The 17,535-nt window shown below is 40.0% G+C and overlaps 1 protein-coding gene across 1 annotated transcript in view; it reads left to right on the top strand.

The window, feature by feature from the left end:
- Positions 1-11,887: 11,887 nt before the first annotated feature.
- The window catches only part of Tmprss7 (transmembrane serine protease 7), a 35,525-nt gene continuing 29,877 nt past the window's right edge, over positions 11,888-17,535 (top strand). Inside the window, exons 1-5 of the mRNA XM_046425258.2 lie at positions 11,888-12,018; positions 14,072-14,139; positions 15,223-15,416; positions 16,138-16,176; positions 16,928-17,156. Coding sequence (XP_046281214.2) covers positions 11,926-12,018; positions 14,072-14,139; positions 15,223-15,416; positions 16,138-16,176; positions 16,928-17,156 — 623 coding nt within the window. The 5' untranslated portion in view covers positions 11,888-11,925. The remainder of the gene's footprint in view (positions 12,019-14,071; positions 14,140-15,222; positions 15,417-16,137; positions 16,177-16,927; positions 17,157-17,535) is intronic.

Here is a 17,535-nt window from a genome sequence, read left to right as displayed (position 1 = left end):
TGTCACAATTACGTTCATTATGTTGCTTTCCCAGTGCTATTCTGCCTTTCTTATTAGTCTGATTTTCAAAAAATATGCCTTTGTAATCTTGTGGCCTTTGCAGTCAGTGCAGTCCATGCATCAGATACTCCTTCATGGAGCACTGATCCAGCTCAGCTCCTGCTGCATGCCAGAGGCTGTAGGGGTCCAGTGTGCTGATGGCTTTCTGTGAGACTACTGTGTACTTAGGGTCAATCTGGGCTTCCTAGGGTTTGTCTGGTTATGGATATGAGGTAGAATTGCTCTGGGATAGTTTGCCCCAATGTCCCTTAACCCAGCCAACTATTTATACACTTCCCATATCAAACAATTAAAAAGGGAAAAGAGGGCTTCTTAGGAGGTCAAGTGAATCAGAAAGAAAATGGCACTTAGCTATCAAACTTGTTACTCTGCCTTTACTGGTCTAACAGGACTAACTTGTCCTGTCCTTTAATATGATTGACCATGGATTCATGACTCCTCCTGGACCATGACTAAGGCATACTGCAACATCCACTCCCCTCCCCATCACAGAGAGAAAGAGTCAGAAAGATAGAGTGGGGTTTCAGGATAACATCTGGATAAAATAGTTACAATGCTACTGTAGTCACCCCAGTCTGTGACCAGGTTTTACAATGTCTGCAGTGCAATCCATTGGAAGCAAGTTCACTCTGTCCAGAAAGACGAGAAAGACAATCCTGCAATGGTCTCTCACACTCCCAGGGGGCTGGCTGTGGGCAGGGAGTATGGGTTTAAAATTGTGTTTTCCAAAAAGGATACATTAAAAACCTAATTGCTACTACCTCTGAATGTGATCTTATTTGGAAATAGGGTCATTGCGGATGTAACTGGTTAAGGTGAGGTCATACTAGAGAAGAGGGGCCTTTGCTCCAATGTGGCTGATGTTCTTATAAGAAGAAACCAGACACCATGTAATGATAGCCTGTGGGGACACAGGCAGAGATGGAAGTGCAGCAGCTGCAAGCCCAGGAACGCTGTGGATTGCTACAAACTACCAGAAGCAAGGAAGAGGAAGGAAGGATTCAGAGGTTTCAGAGGGACCACGGCCCTGCCAACATCTTTGGTCATAGACCTCTAGCCTCTAAGACTGTGGAACAGTCCCCTTTTGCTGCTTTAAGTCCCCAGTTTGTGGTACATTGTTATGGCATCCCTGAGAAATTAATACACTGTGCATGCCAAGAATGTGCTACCCTGGCTTCTCCTTCCTGTTTGTTTCTCAGGATGTGTTAGTAGGGAACATCATTTGGGGATGAGCTAGTATCTCCATCCTGGACAATGGGCACGCTTGCTTATTGTTCATTATAAAAATGGTGGATTTCCCAAGTTCAGAGTTCCTTAGCTGTGAAGTGAACCCACTGTATGTGCAGCAGTATTTGGATTATATCAGGCTGCCTCCATGGGACTTAAGGTGAGAAGGGAGCCAACACAAGCTGAGACTCATGACTCTTGTCATCTTTTTTTTTTTCAGTGCTGGGGCTCAAATTTAGGGCATCACAAATGCCAGGAAAGTATTCTACCACTGAGCCATATCCTCATTCCCTGTGATGGTTATCTTTAGCTACCACCTACGAAATAGTAAAGGACTAACTTATTTGCTTGTAAATAAAGTAAAATCAAATCCTAGGCCCAACAAATTCTTGAAAAGAATCTCATCCCTGACCCACTTCCCAAGGGTGTTTTAGTGAAAGGATTTTACAGGGATCTGTTATCAAGGAGCTCTGGACTATGTTTGGAGATTGCATATACACAGGATAAGCCAAATAAGATGCTGCAAATAGTGGTTGAAGAATTATTATAACATTATTACAATATTATTCAAATCCCAAGTTCAAGGATATACCATAAAGGCTGTGAGTTAGCAGGGAAAACAGAGTGCTGTGGGCTGGGGTTCAAAACCTTGCAGGAGAGCTACAATTAAGGTGTGGAACGTGGCTTCAATTTAGACAGTAGCATTGATAGGAGGCACAGGATTCAGGAGAAAGGGCTGTTGTTATCACATTCCTTTATGATTCCAGGATATTTGTTCACATCTGTATGATAATATTCATTACATAAGGTTAAAGTCAGCAGCTTACCTGTCTTCCCCTGTCTTGGAGAGCTTTTTAAGGGGAGTGATATATTTTATTTACTTAAAAAGATCTTTGACATCTGTCACATAGTAAGCACGTAGTAAGTGTGTAAACAGATAGATTGATGAATACATGGAGGAATGAAGATCATAAGTTCATAATTTGATGGAACATTTTACCTATGTGACAACAGAACATAGTCAGGTAGGTGGCCTTGTGCCATACTGGGGAAAGATCTCAAATGCCAGGATAGGGGAATTGTTAGTAAAGGACAGAGGTGACATTAGAGTCATTCCAGAAAGAGTTATTTAGCAGCAATGGGCATGTGGGTCAGATACAGAGGAGGAAAGCTTTGTAAGGCCATATTACAATTGTCCAGATCTAAGATGCCCTATTGTAATTTTGCTTTTTACAAAGATCCATGTATTTTGACACAAAAGATTAACATCATGCTCCTGTGAGTCAATAGGGAAAGAGAAGCTAGGATAGTTGTGTGCCAGTTTATTGTAGAACACCAAGGATGACCCGCAGAATCTTGTGATTCCTCAGGATTTGTTCTATAGAGAGCTTTGCTGAGTAGTGTGACCAGATGGCAACTTTTCATGCGGTTATTTATCATCATAGGGAGAAGCAAATCCTGAGTAGCAGAGATGCACCTACCAGTGTCTGTAGAGCTGGCCTCTCTTGCAGCGAGGCAGGGTATGTCACTCCCCACTGCTAAGTGCCTTCTGTGCAAGAGCTTAGAGCCTTGCTTATATTAGATGCAAACTTGGATCTCCCTCCAGGTCTTCACATTTTACTAGCCTCAGTACAGAAGGTTAAATATTTTCAATGTTTTCATAGGTTGAATTAAATGTCTTGATTCAGTGACCACTGCTGAATCCAGTGGAGAAAGATTTCTCCTTTGATCCAGGTCACTGCACACAATCTGCTTAACCAGCCCACTGGCAGACACCTGCCCCACTTCCTTGAACACAGGGGCCTTTGCTCCTGAAAAAGGAATAAAAAGCTCTCCACTGATGTTTGAGCTGCTTATGATGGGAAATACCAACCTATATTTCTGGCTATTGTGATTGTCTTTGGTCATCTGTTCTGGGATTAAAGGGATCTGTACAAAAACTTCCATACCAGTAAAATCAACAAGGAGGTCAATGCATGCTTGCCCAACAAGCTTTTACAAGCTTTCTTATCTCACATCCCAGCTTTCTTTACCATCATCTCTTAAAATCAATGACTTATCTAGAATATTTGACTTTCAGAGGTGATCAGTTTTCCACCAACATATTATGAAGAAAATCAAACATACTGTTGAAAGAATTTTCTCGTATAAATGCTTCTCCCAACACTTAAATTCTACCATTATATGTTATACTTGCTTTGTTATAGAGCCATTCCTTTCTACTGGTTTAACTTTTCAACAACCTCTTCCTCTATATAGTAAAATTATGTTCAACAAGAATCACAAAATAAAATGAATGATTATAATAGGTAGAAAGAAACAATGATATTTTTTACTCATCTTTGTATATACAGTTATGCTGTTAAAAGTAAAATTAGCAAAATAAATATTACATATAAAACCACTAAGCCTTGCACTTCATGCTCTGTAAAACTGTATTAAATTTTAAATACAAATTAACACTGAATGGGCACATGGAAGACAGAAAAGGAAGGTCAAAATTCTGTTTGTCTTCACAATGGTTGTGCTGTTATTGTTTGTTTCGAGTCTTCTGTTGAAATGCAGGAATATGGAATCCTTTGGGGACTGATGGAGGCAAGGACTCAGCCTTAAGTAAGTTCAAATGATTTCAATGATTCTAGACTGTTAGAACCTTGCTCTTGAAATGAACAAGTATTATAGAGTCTTCTTTCATTGGAGAACAACTGCACAACTGGGAGTTCTCCAAATTAACTTCTATATGACATTCATTATTTATTAAAATAACAGTATTATAAGAATGTGCTCATTTGAAGCTTATATATGTATTAAGAAAATGCTGGGGCTCTAGCTTAGAGATAGAACAGTTTTCTAACATGCTTGAGGCTTTGTGTGTTCAATCGCCAGTACTACAAAGCAAACAAACCAACCAAAAAGCCCCCAGTTATAATGGCAGTGTTGTTTAGAACTTACTTACACTAATCAAAGCCTTTTCCCCTCTATGGAGGAGTATTTTGTTGTTCACATTATTTAGAATTGCTGGCATGATAATAAAAAGGAGGCTTCTGTTAGTTTTATAATTGTTTTTACCTTTAGTACATATAGTACAGTTTCCTATTATTTGTTGCCACGTCCCACTCTTGGTTGTGTCAAAAAGAAACAGAACAGAACACCAGTTACAGGCTATAAAGATAAATTATATTCAGTATGATTGCAATACAGGAAAAAGACTTCAGTATAGAGCTGAGCTCATTTGCAAATACAGCAAAGACAGCTGGGGACTTAGTGCCAATAAGCAGAGTGAGGGGATCAGAAATGGAAAGTCTAAGAGGAGATATCAAGGGAGGGGGATTCTTGCTAAATTGACTTTACAGGATTCTTGCTAATACCTGGATAAGCTGGCTGAGGAGGAGGCCCAAGGATGAAGTCTAGTTGAAAAGAGGGCTCAGAGGTTCCTGACTAAACTTGGATTAAGGAGAGTCTTTACTAAGAACCACTGCTTAGTACACATATTTTGCTAAATTAATAGAAGATGAGTTTGTTTTTGAAGTAGCAGGGAAATAATACTGAAATGGTGAGCATTAAAGAAACTTTACTTTTATATTTTCTAATTTTCTGAAACATTCTTAGTCATTTTGTCAAATGTCACTAATAAATTACAAAACCCAAGAAGAAAAATTACGTTACTACATGTCATAATTCTTATGTTATTCTTTTCTCCTCTAAGTTAGATCCAATTTCAGGCAGCTCACCTAGTCTTTACCATTTTAAGCCAGTTTCTTCCTTGCTTCCTTATACACAGCTCTTGATACTCAAATTGGTGCCCTGATTAGCAGACCAGTGTGTGCACTTTAAAGGGCGACTGATCGGCTTTCCACTGATGCCCAGTGCCCACAGGGAATGATGTGTTAATGTACTAGCAATAAGGGAAAATCCCACATTGCCCCTGAGGATTACTTTTCCTATCTTTGGATGTAATTCAGACGGATAATGGGAAGAATGGGAGAGATGGGAATAGGGGATTTGTATAAGAAAGGGCCTCTGGGTCTACTGAGGACTGCATAACCAAAGTGAGAAAAATGGAGGAAAAGCCTGCTAAGATAGTTTTCCAAGAAAGTGGCTGGAGCGTGGAGAACAGGTGGGAGAGGGCAGCCTCTGGAGCAGGCAAGAACTATCAGGTGCTGAGGATCACAAATTAGACCTCTTGGCAGATTGTAGGAGGTACCAGCAATAATTTTAATGATCTTTCAATATTTTTCCATTGTTGGACTGGGTTTATAGTAAGGAAACTTTGCCTTGGGGCTGGCCTCCGAGAGTCCTTACTCATACTGGAGTTACATTAACACGTTTGGTTTGGGGTGGAAAGATGAGTGCTAGGTCCCTTTAACATTCACAATGTGGCCTTGAAGCTGCTTCAGTTTCTGAACTAGACCTGGTGGAGGTAAGTTGATTCCTTTCCTCTGAAAGCTAGCTTGACTGAGGTGACAGTTCCTGTCCGTTCTTCTTGGTGAGCACAGGAAAGGGTAAAAACTGGCTTGCAGACACCCCTGCTAGATGGTCACATTCATGCACCAAAAAAATGGACAAAGAAAACGGTGATGCTTCATCCAAACCAGCTGACCTGAAAGTAAGTAGAGTGTGGGAAGCTTTTCCTCAGCCTTAAATGCCCTTTACTGTTGACCCTGTTAGTGAAATGAGGTTGTGTGACTTTCTAAAGATAAAGGGGGCAAAAAGGCAATCCTTTATCTCTTTATGGTACGTAATGGATTTTACAAATGTGAGCTTGTTTTAAAGTACTGTACTCAGCAATCGATTAGCAGCTGTTTTTCTAAAACTCCAGGGAAATGGTACTGATCTCTATACAAATTCCACTTTAAAATTTAATCAGGGCTAACTGAGACTATCTATAATGTGTTCTTGCACTTAATGATCCAACTTCAGCCTTGAGAGTTCTATGTGCATCGGCATTTCTGTGCACCTCTGTCTTTTACTTCTTTGGAGGAATGATTGAAAGTAGTTTGATACCAGAGTCAACTCATCTTTCAAGGGAATATTTTTCTCTGTGGAAATTCCACCTCACTCCTGCAGCACAGTGAAGCAAGTTTGGTCTAGCTCAATTTCTCCAGGAGGGATTCAAGCAACATTTTCACTGCAAGGGTTGACAAGAGTGTTTGGCAAATAGAATGAGGGAGCCATGAATAATTCAGAGTGTACTTGGCCACATATTATCCCATTAATTGGCAGGAATAAGACTGGAAGACATAAGTTCTGAAGGGAAGAGTGAGGAAGAGTAAAAAAAAAAAAGGAGAGAACTAAAGGCAGTGCAAAAGAGGGGTTATTTCTTGAGCATTGATGTTCTAGATTGTTGCCTCTAAAAGAATGTGTGGTTAAAAGTTATTTCATCGCTGGCATTTGGTTACCCTGACATGTATAAATCTCTTTGTCAAAGAAGCTAAACTTTCTTCTACATTATTAACAAATTCACAGCATCAGATGACAGAAGGTAGAGGAGAAAATTAAAGAGGAGGAGGAGAGGACAGTTAAATGATGCATTTTGTCCCTCATGCACTTCAGTACATCTAAACCAATAATTTTTATTTCTAACAAGTTCTTTGTTTCATTCTTTGCTGTATTTTAAAATCATTCTTCTGTTTATGACTGAGACACTGAGTCACCAACCAGTTCAGCCCTGGTGACAGTAAGACACGCATATTCTTCCACAACCCTACCCAACCATGGCATCATCTCTACTTTTCATGCCTACCTCTCAGTCACGAAGCCATAGACAGGAAATCCGTTTATTTCTGTGAGGATCTCACTTATATTACTATTTTCAATCCTGCCTCCATCCAGAAAGAACTAGTTATGAGAGAAAAGCAATATAATATAGACATTTAAAGGTCTTACAGAGAGCTGTGCATGCACATGAATCTACCCACACAGAATCTTTACCTTCACCCCTGAACTTTAGATCCCTCAGTTGCTTTGCTCCATGAAATTCAGGCTTCGGTTCCACAGCAGCTGTTCAATGGAGCTGGAGATCTGGGGAGAGGATCTGGAAGCCATTGTATCAGGGTTGTATAATGCCTAGTTTTTCTAATTTTTTTTTTCTTTTTTGAGATATGATACTGAGAACGGAACTCAGGGTCTCTCTGCCACTGAGCTATATGTCTCCAGTCCCTTTTCTTTTTTGAGAAATCTGCCATTCTCCTGCATCAGCCTCCCAAATAGCAGGGATTGCAGGTGTGGGTTGCCACACCCAGATCTAGTTTTTCTCATCTTCATCCTGTGACTAGGTACAAATCGACTTATTACGCTTACAGGAATAATTTGCCTGAATACAGTTAGGCCTCTTAGCACCTAGATCTCCTGACTGGGGAATTCCATTTACGCTCTCGACTACCTCTAACTGAAAATATATCTTTCTTGTTCTTTTCTTTTTTAGATATCCAATATATCAGTTCAGGTGATCAGTGTCTCAGGGAAGCTGCCAGGGAGACGCCCACCAAGAAAGCCAGTTGGCAAAGCCAAACCCAACAAGCAAGCCAAGAAGACAGCGCCTTTTTGGAATGTCCAAAATAAAATCATTCTCTTCACAGTATTTTTATTCGTCCTAGCAGTCATAGCCTGGACACTTCTGTGGCTGTACATCAGTAAGTGAAAGTCTGTATTCCTCTAGGATTAAGCTTGTGGTATGAGTTCTGCTCAGCCAAGCAGGCCTAACCTGCCCTCGGGGTTTCTGATGGAATTTTCCTCTTTCCTAAACTGACACACTATTTCCAAAGCTGATGTGGAGAATTTTTAAGGAGAAAGGAACCAGAACTGAAACCCATTTCTTCTTTTACCACCACCTCTTTCCTCCCATGGACAAGCAAGAGGAGAGATGGGAGATAGGATGGGAAAGGCTGAGGAGGAAGCTCAGGAGATTTCGAGTAGTTAAAAAATACAATGCATTTATTGCTTTTAAAAAATGAATGGAATGCAAGCTGTTTCATTTCCTTGTTCCACCCACTGTCTGTTTCTAGGCAACCTTAAATTTGCAGCTCCCTGAGCTCCATTTTATACACACATCCTTTTCTCCCTATTGTGTTTTTGTCAATCTGATCCTTTTGGACAGATGTGGCAACAGCTCTTTCTTCTATTTACTCATGTAACTCAGTGATTATAGCATGTATTGACTTGTCTTAAAGTTCTCATTCTATAGTTGATAGAAGATTCATAAAATGAATATGCATAATGACATAAAATGAAATGCATGTATTTGACCTCTGCCCCTGGTATCTGGCTCTGAGTTTCTAACACTCTTGTAATTTTCTGAGTGTTAGGTAGGATCAGAGCATCTTTTTTACATATATATAATATTTGATCTTAGTCCCCACTTCCTAACACAGAGCTTCTAAGGGTCTTTATTGTGTTGATGAGATGACTCATGGCTGAAAAGCCCTTAGAAAGCCAGAGGAACCAAAAGTGTGAGTAGGGGGCTATAGTTTTCTGTCCCCTCAAAGATGGGACAGGGAGAGGGACTGGAGATGGAGTCACTAATGGTCAATGATTTACTCAATCATGACTACAGCATGCAACCTCCATAACAACACCAGGCAGTGCAGAGAGCAGCTGGATTGGTAAAAGTCCTCTTGCTGGGAGAGAGGCGTGCCCCAGTTCCACAGAGACAGAAGCACCTATGCTGTACCTGTTGACCTGACCACTTATTTACATTTAAAAAATAATATCCTGTATAACAAACCAACAATAGTAAATAGAGTTTCCTCCCCTGATTTCTGAGAGTCATTATAGCAAATTATCACAACTGAGGGGGTCATGGGAAACCCTAACTTGTAGAAGCTGTGTTGGCACCTAAAGTGATGTCAGTCTTGTGGGAATGAGCCCATAACCTGTGGGGTCTGACACTCTTGTTGGATAGCTAGTGTCGGAATTAAATGAATTATTGGATGCCCAGTTGATGTTTGCACAGAACTGGAGCATTGATAGGTGTGTGTGTGTGTATGTGTGTGTGTGTGGAGGAAACAACACCATATTTGGAGTTGGAAAGTGATAATGTGAATTAAAAAAAAAAAAAACAGATTTCTTACTTGTACTTTCAAGGATTCTAAAATCTGGGTGGCAAAATTTATAGGCAAAAAATTAGTAAATAGTTTCTTGAATTGTTTAGGTCACTTATAAATCGATCACCTACAATTTGCTTGGCACAGATGCACTCAAATAAGCTTCAGAAAGTTCCTAGATGCATTTTTTTCCTACTTTCAAAAATCTCACAGTTCAGGGCAGGTGTGGTGGTGCGCGCCTGTAATCCTGGTGGCTCAGGAGGCTGAGGCAAGAGGATCTCAAGTTCAAAGCAAGCCTCAGCAACTTAGTGAGGTCCTAAGCTACTCTATGAGACCCTATTTCTAAATAAAATAGAAAATAAGGCTGGGGATGTGGCTCAGTGGTCAAGTGCCCCTGAGTTCAATGCCTAGTACCAAACCAAACAACAACAAAACAAAAACAAAAACAAACAAACAAACAAACAAACAAAAAAAAACAACTCACAGCTCAGTACTGGAGAGAAGTTGTGAATTGATTTTTTTTAATTGATAATTTTGTGATCATAGAAGAGAGGCACCCAGCTTGCCTAGGGGTGGAGTCCAGGTTCCTAAAAACTCATTTGATACATCTTTTAAATGCCCACTGTCTTGGCCCTTTTGGTAGGCATGCAGGACAGACTGGTAAACAAGATACAATTTCTGTCCTCAAGGGGTTTACAGATTGTGGGGGAAGTCAAGTCAATGGGCCATCAAGACAAAACCAAAAAACCCCAACTGAGAACAAGCCAACTTATTTCTAATCATTTGCCTGCCATGCCTCAACTGATACATTTGCATTATCCTAGAATTTTTGTATAAAATTTTGGAACATCCTTGTGCAGTAGTAGTTTATTGATTGTGTGAAAATTAGAGAAGGGCATTTCATGGAGAGAGATCAGCATGAACAAATGGAAACAAATATGGATAAGTAAGGACTCTTCAATATGAAACAGGTTAGTTTTGAGACATGAAAGTTGGGCGTAGACGGTAGCCTTGAGAAGTGAGGTGGATAGCTCATCAGGAAGAATGTGGAAGGATTTAGAAGTTGTGCTGAGCTAGAGTTTGGTACATGTAATTGTGTTCAATGCTAATATGATTTCTCTTGCAATGTTGCTGTTCTGACCCTTGAGTATTTATTGACATGAGAAGGACATGTGAGCTTCTAGAAAGAATTCATAGGTTTCATTCAAATTTAAAGAATCTGCAACTAGAAAAAAGAAAAAAGAACTTCTAAGAAGCATGTTCTTGATAAAAATAAAATGAACCCAAAAACATTTTTTTGCTTTTTGTGGGACACCAACTGAAACAAGATGATCGCCCAAGGTCAATAACCCAAAAGAACAAATCTGAGGCAGGATTTCAGGTTTCCTGCCCTTGCCCTGTGCTTGGATACCCCTCCACAGGCTCACTACTCTGCTTGGGTCCAAAGTGACCCCGGGTGGGTCCTACAAGGAAGGTTGCTCGCTGCCACTCTGTAGATTTCATCTTCTTTTTAATTCAGCCATCATTTGCTTAGCATTGTGGTGTGGTGGGCCTTGTGCTAACAAGGATGTTCTCTTTCTCTCTTCTTCTACCCAGCACCTCCCTCCCCACCACCCTTCCAAAAGCAAACTTTTGTTGGACACCAAGGCCAAGCCAGGCACTGACTGCATGACAGGGGCAGAGGAAAATACATAGGTTACTGTGCATTCCCTCAGAGCTCACAAAGGGAGGCAGGCAAGCAGGCAGCAGCTCTGCTGCAGTGTGAATTATGCCATAGGAAAGAAAAGTGCCAGGGCCAGGGAGCCTGCAAGGTTGACCAAGAGGAGCAAAACCTGGGAAGCAAAGAGAAAAGGAAAAAAGGAGAGGCGCTCATGGCCCCCAGCCTCTGCTCTTTATTAGCTGTCCTAAAGCAACACAGAGGCAACAGCCTTGCCTTTGCCCCTCCTGCCTGCAGTTTCTGGCCTGGCAGAATACCAGGTTCCACAGTCCTCACTGGGCAGAAGATTGGAGCAGGAGTGACCTGCCACACTGGGCTGAAGGCCACACTGGGTGGCTTGTGGGAAGGATGAATTTCCATGTATTGGATAGAGCTGAAGACTGGCCCAGCACCTAGAATGTCAGGCCACACAAGTCACTTGAGGGACTAACGAGAGAGCTCCAGAGCTCAGTGACTGGAGTTCTTTCCCTTCTTTTCACCGAAGAGCTTAATGGTGTCAACTTTTTACCTCCCTACATTCCCCAGACTTGGGGTACATGAAAATTTTCTATGTTCTTTTCAATACTTTAGAGACTCCAAGATGTATAGATTTCAATCTTTAAGTCATTAAGTATTTTCCAGAAGCAGATTCTAAAAATGGAGCATTCTAAGAGGTATGTTGATTTGCTGCTGATAGAAGAGGTGTCATTAAGTACATTTAGAGCATCACAGGCAATGAGCCAGTAATGTATGCAGCTTCCTAAAATGAGGTCATTTCGAAGCCTCATACTGACATCCATCAAATGATGCCTGTGGCCACACTGATTGGAAAGCCTCCTAATTGCCTTCTCTCCTCTCCCAGGTAAGACAGAAAGCAAAGATGCTTTTTATTTTGTTGGGATGTTTCGTATCACCAACATTGAGTTTCTTCCTGAGTACCGGCAGAAGGAGTCCAGGGAATTTCTTTCTGTGGCGGGGACCGTCCAGCAAGTGGTGAGGTGCTAGGGGTGGGGAAGGCAGTGGAGTGGGTGGGTTGAGGGATAGGGGAGGGGTCATCAGTGTCACAGGTGAGCTGGGTTTAGGGAAGTAGAGGACAGGGGGTGAAGGAAGCTGTCAGAGGGAAACATGGGCATTTTTTCTATAAAATAGAATCATTTCCCCCTGCTTAATATAAAAAGAAGTGGCTCTTTCAATTTTTATTTTTCTCATGTGCAAAATGAAGAAATTGGATCAGGTAAATTTTTAAAATGCCTTCCATACCTGAGGTTATGCATGTACTAATTAATGCTATCATTTACACATTTATGCCACCATGGTGCATTAGTAATCCCTTCACTTTAAAAAAACAACAAACAAACAAACAGACAAAAAACCAAAACCAAAAACAAAACTGCCAGAGACAGTGGTGCAGGCTTGGAATCCCAGTGGCTTAGGAGGCTGAAGCAGGAGGATCGCAAGTTCAAGCCAGCCTCAGCAACTTAGCGAAGCCCTAAGCAACTCAACAAGATCTTATTTCTAAAAAATATTTTTTTAAAAAAGACTGGGTATGTGGTTCAGTGGTTAAGCCCCTGATGGGTTCAATCCCTGGTACCCAAACCAAACTAAACCAAACAAACAAACAAACAAAAAACCTTTCTCATTATAGAATTAATAAATATTTATTGTAAAAACCTGAAAGATCCAGAAAAGTATAAAAAAGAACATTAAAACCTTTAATGTCATCACTAGAGATAAAGCCCCTTTTTATTCTGGACTACATAGACATAGAGGATAATGCATACTGGAATTTTAGTGACAATTCAGTTTTACAATTTGACTTTTTTTCTCTTAACATTACTTTGCATGTTTCTGTGTTATTAAATATTCTTTTTAAAACACAAATTCTAATTGCCTCTGAGTTACCAAATCCTTTTTTATTGGGTGTTTAAGCTGTTTCCATTTTTTGCAACAACGGAAAATACAGTATTTTTTATAACACATAAATTGTGTGCATCTCTAATTACTTTCTTAGGTGATTTCTTTAAAGTGTAATTCCTTGTTCAATAGAAATATATCTATTCAGGGCTTATGGCACACATTGCCAAGTAGAAAGTTTCTGCCAATTTTATTTCTACAAAATGGAGGGGGTAGCCCAGCAGAGGCAATGCACAGCCACCGTGTAGTGTAGGATGAGGAAGGGAGAGAGAGAGACAGCAAGCAGTCACAGTGGCCCTTATTTACTGACTGCCTTCTGGACACTAGGTACTTTACAAATTGCTTCATCTCTGATACTTGTGCACCAATTATTCCTCAAATTATCCCAAGGAGGCAGGCATTTTGATCGCTCCTTTACAGAGGAAAAAACAAACAAAACAAAGAGCAACGGTGGCCCAGCAGATTTAGGTAATATGTTGCATAGTGACTTTAAACTTCAGAGCTCTTATTTTTACCATTGTGCCATATAATTTTTTGAGGTACTTTTTTCCAACCTTGGGCGACTAAGTAGGTGGTTTTGCTATTATGTAGGAGAGGCAACAGAGGAGAAAACTTGGGAGAAGAGAATGAGCTTGGTTTTAGAAATGCTAAGAGAGCAAAAAAGGCACAGTGTTTTAAAGGGGCTGCATATTTCCAAAAGAGAGACTGTTTTGAAGGGGAATGGTGTGCTTCGCCCTCTAGTGGCTAATATGAAAATGTGTCCTTGAAAAATAATCAAATACTGAAAAGAGGTTTCATCAAATCTATGAAAAATGTGCTTAAATGAGTTTGGTTTGTTAACTCTGGAGACAATAATTGGAGTGGGCAAAGCATGGATGTTAAACTTGACTAGATTCTTTAAAGAGAGAAATAAATGGGCATAACCGATTATTCTTAAACAGCAGAATAAAAGTAGGTAATCCAAGGATTGCTGCAGGACGTAGGGATTTATCTTGATTAATTTTGATAATGTCTGAGTTTGAGGCTTGCTTTTCTCCTTGCTGGCTGTCAGAGTGTGGCCCTGCAACACACAGAGTACTGTGATAGGAAGCCAAGCTTGAAAGAATTAGGATACTTTCATTTTATTTTTCAGGTAAACTTTGTTTACACAACATCTGCCTTCTCCAAATTTTATAAGCAGTCTGTGGTTGCAGATGTCAGGTAATTTATGTCTTCTGTTTGGGGATTTCTACCTTCAATGTTTTAAGTTCCCCTCAACTCTGTGGAAGGATTGGGATTTTACTGTTCTCAAGCAACTTCTCAGGGGCAATTGTATGTTCTTACCATGATCACAACTAAGGACCCAGCCTCTGCCCTGCTCCTTATCTACCAAATTTCACATTCCCTCAGAGCTGGAATCCCTATGTCAGTGTCTCCGGGCAAAATAGCCGTGAACATGGCTACAATATTAAGTGGATGGTGGGGGCAAGAATAAAGCATGGGCCCTATTTCTGAAAATATTTTCAGTGAAAAATGATTATTAGAGATTTTTTTTTGTACCAGGGATTGAACTCAGGGCCCTGAGAAAAAAATTTTAAAAGATTTTATGTGCAATAATTTTTAGGAGTAATTGTGAGACATATACTATATCCCATCTCCCACCACTTACAAAATATCTACAGGGATTCACAGTCCACTCTGACACACAAAGGAACTGAGGAATCTTGGAGTGAAGCAGCTCATTTTCCTTAAATTTTCATTTACCAAGTTATTTAAATTCTCTTATGTTTATTTTATAAAATATCCACTCTTTATCCAATTAGAAACTTAAGCTCTGGGGTCAGATTGAAAATCAAATTGGGCTTAATTTCTCTACTACTACTAACTAGCTGTGTGGTTGTGAATGTATTTGGCTTCAATTTCCTCATCTGTCAAACTGGAAAAACACTAAGACTTTTTTCATAAGATTAAATGAGATAAAGCCGATTTGGCACTGTATCAAACGTGGCCAGGTACCAAACATGTTAAAACTGTTATTTTTAATGACAGCAAATACTGATTCATATCCACGGAAATAGTATAGTAATGGTTCTAGATTTGAATTCTAACATAATAATTAGAATACATAATGTGATGCTTTCTCTTTCTAATCCCCATAATAGGAGCCAATGACTACCTAAAGAAGGGAGTTAGGTTCAGTTGAAGGATGTGCTTATTGTCTTTGAATCTGTCAGTTGGGTCTCTTTCCTAAGAAAGTCTACTTCCTAAGAGATATCCTTGAACATCTCTCTTTTTCCCCTGTAGCAGCAACAACAAAGGTGGCCTCCTTGTCCACTTTTGGGTTGTGTTTGTCATGCCACATGCCAAGGGCCACATCTTCTGTGAGGACTGTGTGGCAGCCATCTTGAAGGACTCCATCCAGACGAGCATTATAAACCGAACTTCTGTGGGGAGCTTGCAGGGGCTGGCTGTGGACATGGACTCTGTGGTACTAAATGGTGATTGTTGGGTAATTTGTGTTTAAGCATTGCTTCCCATAGCATTCCTTAGGACTATTATCATAGCCAGAGATGTAATGAAGTAGTCTCTTCCACAATCCCAGTGGCACAGGATTAGCCAAAGGCATCAGAGCTATGTTGGTTAAAGAAGTTGCCAAATATTATGTATAGTACAACAATTCAACAATAGAACTGGGAACAAAACATATAGCAATTGAGTTTCCAAAGTATACTTCATACACACACACACACACACACACACACACATATGTATACACACATATACAAATATATGTATGCTAGGCATATGATAAGTGGCTGATAAATGAAAAGTTTGTTACATAAAAAAATCTCTAGTGGATAATTCTGCACTGCATTTACTATTTCAGTCATAAGATTAATTATTATTTGGTTGCTTTCTTACCTTTAAAAAATGTTTAAGACTTATACTAAATTAGTCCAAATATACAGAAGTAAAGAGAATAGAAAAATGAATTCTCATACATCCTTAGCTTCAACAACTATCAGTTCTTGGCTACCCTATTTAATCTAAAATACGTATTTACAATTTATCCATCCCCTACTAGATTATTTTCAAGCACAATCCTAAATGGGCTTGAATGTTATCAAGAAGTACTGAAAATAAATTTTCCTGAACAAAATTCTAGTAAAACAAAGTTCTGGGACTAATAGTCTCTTTCTATTCTCTTTTTCAATGCAGCTGGGCTTCGGTCAGATTATTCTTCAACCATAGGATCTGGTAAATTTTTTCATGTGGTATCCCCTTGCCCCCCGGATTAGTATCTTTTTTGACCATAATTTTCCTTTTCAAATGATGGTGTTTGTTAGTACTTTTTAAATTGCAAGTGACAGAAGTATATTTCAACTGGATTAAACAGAAAAGTAACTTGACTGGCTTACGTAACTGGGACAAATGTGGAATATATTGACTTTAGGCATGGTTTGGTCCCGATTACAATAAAACACCAGGACTCCATCTCTGCCTTCCTCTGTGGAGGCTTCTTTAATAAGCATGTTCTTCATTGTAGTAGCAAAAATGAGATCACCAGTAGATCAAGCTTATAATTTATCATTTTCTCAATGGTGGTGGAAAATTCCTTCACACTTATTTTCTTGCAGTTCCTGCAAGAAGTCCTGGGGTTGAAGCTCATTATCTAGATTGGCTGACATGCCCATTCCTGAAGCAATTTCTTTGATTGGCCAGTCTGGGTCACGTACCCATCTCTGGAGCTAGGGGTGAGTTTAACCCCAACCAAACTGTACAGGCAATGCAGAGACAGTTTCTCAGAGCAAAATCTGGGTGGTGTTACCAGAAGAGAGGAGAGTGGACTCTGCTGATAAGGACAGCAGATGTCCTCCACATGACCTCTTTTGCTCTCTGCTCTTCTATAAAGATTTCTAGAAAAGTCATTCCTAAAAAAACAAGCGAAAAGAAAGAAAGAGAGAAAGACAGAAAAGGAAAAGAAAGAAGGAAAGTACTGTCTCCACAGACAAAGGCTGCTCTCAGGACTTGTATGCAGATCATCTGTCTCTCCGCTACCCTCTGGAGATTTCTGCCACCTCAGGGAGGCTCATGTGTCATTTCAAACTGGTGGCCATAGTGGGCTGTCTGATTCGTCTCTCGATTGAGTCTATCCAACTCGAAGCTGACAACTGTGTCACCGACTCCCTGACCATTTATGACTCTCTCTTGCCAATTCGGAGCACCATCTTGTACAGGTATCACGCAGGCTGTCTCTATCCCTCTCTCTCTCTCCCTCCAACTCCTCCCTTCCTCTCCCTCTCACCCCCGCCTCTTTAATGCAGGTACTCTTGTTGGCAGCCAAAAAGAGTTTCCACAATCTTGGTTTCTATGGGCTCCCCTGGAAATTTTACAAAGAATATTTTTGTGAAGACTCATGAAGTCAAAGACTATCTGTTTAGTATTCCTGATACTTTAGTAGTATCCTTGCTAGAGTCTATCAGACTCAATGTTTTTTACTTGTAGCACACGAGACTCTCAAAATCAGTACAGCAAGAACTTCAGTCAATATCTAAAATATAAGATATTTGTTTAATTTTATTTTTATTATAATAACAGTGAAGTCTATTGTTTCAG

The sequence above is a fragment of the Marmota monax genome, unplaced genomic scaffold (assembly GCF_021218885.2).
Source record: "Marmota monax isolate L192 unplaced genomic scaffold, Marmota_monax_Labrador192_F-V1.1 WCK01_AAM20220418_F8-fsc00119, whole genome shotgun sequence".
NCBI classification, from domain to species: Eukaryota; Metazoa; Chordata; class Mammalia; order Rodentia; family Sciuridae; genus Marmota; species Marmota monax.
The sequence above is the reverse complement of the archived record's forward strand: the minus strand, read 5'-3'. Positions and strand labels throughout refer to the sequence as shown.